Raw genomic sequence first — 3,001 nt, 5'->3', positions numbered from 1 at the left:
GATAAATAATTTTTAAAGATAAATTATCATTTTTTATTGTTAAAAATTATAAAAATAATATAATTAATATTTTTTTAAATAATTTACCTTTACTTTTTTTCACTAATTTATAATTGTATGTTGAGTCTTTAGAATTTTAAATTTTTATAAATTAAATTAATTATACTCAGCAGTGTTTTGTCGAACGTGGTAGACTCATCCATCAAATGAATATGAAAAAAATATTTTCACCATTAATAAATTGTTTATAAACTTTTAGAAATAAAATATTGAAAATTACTTAATCAACGATTAATTGATTTTTCCATATAGAGTGCCTTATTACATGTCATTATTTAAATATCAATAATCAGTTAGTCTAATGAGATAAAACATTAGATCTTTTAAATAAATTTATGAGTTTGAATTTTGATATTGTGAATGAAGTAATAAATTTGGTTATAAGGATCGACCCATGATGAATATCTGCGATACTCCATCTGAATTAATCGATCGATAAATCAAATATTGATGTAATTTACCAAAAAATATTATTTAATGTATTAATGATGAATTTTTTCATGTATAACTTTAATTTATATTTATGTATTTTATTTAAATATATATAACATATAAAATTACACTATAATAAATTCATGTGAATTGATTTATTAAATCAGTGTAATTATCTTAATGTGAATTAATGTTATATTAAACCTATTTTTTTCAAAAATAAAAAAAAGTCCAAATGAAGGGCAAAAATGTAAATATAAATAAATTGGGACCTGAGGGATGCAGGTATTTTTGAGCCAATGGATTCACTAGCACGGATTCTTGAAAACCTGCAGTTGTTTTTATTTATTAATTTATTTTTCCCTCAAACAAAGAACAAAGCATTGAGCTTTTCCCCAACTATAAAATCAACCCACCCACCATTCCTTCACCCACTCATCTTCCACCTGCTCGTAAAACTCAGACCTTTTTTCCCCAGAAAGAAAAAAAAAACACACAAAAATGGACTCATCTGGACGTTCAAGGAGGCATTGTTTCATTGAACAAGATCAAGGCTTGGCTTCTATTGCGGTGATGGAGGCTGGATATTCGGGCACCCATTACCAAACCCAGATTCAAAATGGGTTTTTTCAAAGACCTCTTTGTTACACAAGGAGAACCAGCTTGAGGAATCTATCTTCTTCATCTTCTTCTTTATGTTTATATCCAAGATTTGAGGACCAAATCCGTCAACCCCATTTCTTGGATTCCTGTTTCCTTTGCAGGAATCCTCTTGGGGGAAACAAAGACATCTTCATGTACAGGCTAGTGTTTGAAAAGATCTTATGAATCTTTTGGTTTTTTTTTGCTTTTTGATTTGGGGTTTAAAATTGGGATTTTGATTCGTTTTCTGATTGGGTTTTTTTGTTGCTGTTGCTGCAGAGGGGATACTCCTTTTTGTAGTGAGGAGTGTAGACAAGAGCAAATAGACATTGATGAGGCTAAGGAGAAAAGCAATAGCCTTTCTTCCTCCATGAAAGTTTTGAGGAAGAAGGATCAAAGGAAAGCTACAACTTCAACTACAAAAACCCAGAGCTATCCTTTTCGACCAGGCACTGTTGCAGCTGCATAAATATAATCGTTTCACAAAGGAAATAAAGAGTGAGAAAAAAAACATATATCTACCCTTTTATATGAACTGTTGGAAAAAGGACAGAGGAGGAGGGCCAAGGAGAGAGGATGAAGAAGAAGAACAAGAAATCATATTTGAGACTTAACTGTGAATGTTATTTGGATCTGCTCTGTGATATGGCACTTTTTTTTTCGGTGTGATAATTTTGTTCTCCCCTTGTTAACAAGTTCCAATGAATGAAATGAAGTTGTTATGGCTTCTTCATGGACTATTTTTGTAATAATTTTCTCCTTGTCGATATTTTCATTTACCATGAATGATGATGAAAGAGAAATGAACATGAATGGAACTTGCTGGGAATTGGAAAAGCTGTGTTTTTTTTATTATTGATTTATGCTATTCATTGTTATTGCAATTGATTCTTTCACCCTTTATTAAGGTAGAGAGAGAAGTAAAGGTTGGAATTTTAGGTGATAAAAGGCAGGAATTTGTGGCCATTGCAGCTATTGGTGCAGCTCCCACTGGGGAAGCAATGACAATTTTACAAGTATGGGGCTTTCATCATCATCATCATCATCATCAATTCTACACACTTCTATACTGTTTGGTATTGCAATTAATGGAGACAATGTTCAAGAACAAGAGACTGATTTGATGGTTCACACTTCCCAGACGACTGCATAACATAAAACATATTTCTAACATTACTTTTTATTAATTAAAAAAACCATTAGGTTTAGGCCTAGGTTTTCCTTTGTGAGATCCAAAGCTGGTAGGAGGAATAATTAGGACTATGAATGTAGTCCATTAAAGTAATGTTATTAGACCCCACATGTTATAGGTTAGTAGTAGATTTATCATACATTAGTGTTTTTTAATAAATATATATTAATATATAATGTAATATTTGTTTAAAAAAATTAATATATGAAGTTTTATTTGTTTTAAAAGGTTTTAATTACTTAAGAATAAATGTTTTTATCTTTATATATGTAGGGTTCGAATTTAAGATTTTAAGAGTTATTTATAAATTATTAATTATTAAAATAATTTGATTCGTGTATACATTCAAATATGCATAGCAAATAACAATAAAGTTTGGTTTAAGTGGTAAGCAGCTTAGTATCGTTTAAGCAGATCACAAGTTTGATTTCTTATGTATGCAGAAAATTCATGCTGAGATATTCACTCACTAAAGTCAAATGTGACACTCGAGTCGATCTAGATTAACCAAGACGAAATCTTAGAAATTGAAAAACTATTAGAAAAAAAGGATGAATTACTTTGATGAATTTAATATTTATATTAAATTCAGACCTTTTAAATATTACAAATTAAAAAATATTATTTAATTTGAATATTAGTAAGATAATTACTCTTTTAATATGTCAATTTAAA

At 29.2% G+C, this 3,001-nt stretch overlaps 1 protein-coding gene across 1 annotated transcript; it reads left to right on the top strand.

Moving 5' to 3' along the window:
• Positions 1–869: 869 nt before the first annotated feature.
• LOC120175071 (FCS-Like Zinc finger 2-like) lies at positions 870–1,675 on the top strand. Its single transcript, XM_039181773.1, has 2 exons — positions 870–1,295; positions 1,414–1,675. Exons 1-2 carry the CDS (start codon positions 994–996, stop codon positions 1,601–1,603), a joined length of 492 nt encoding a protein of 163 aa, XP_039037704.1. The 5' UTR covers positions 870–993; the 3' UTR covers positions 1,604–1,675.
• The last annotated feature ends 1,326 nt before the right edge of the window (positions 1,676–3,001 follow it).

This window comes from Hibiscus syriacus, unplaced genomic scaffold (assembly GCF_006381635.1).
Source record: "Hibiscus syriacus cultivar Baekdansim isolate YM2019G1 unplaced genomic scaffold, ASM638163v2 tig00112159_pilon, whole genome shotgun sequence".
NCBI lineage: Eukaryota > Viridiplantae > Streptophyta > Magnoliopsida > Malvales > Malvaceae > Hibiscus > Hibiscus syriacus.
Note: the sequence above shows the minus strand (reverse complement) of the source record. Positions and strands in the feature narration are given on the sequence as shown.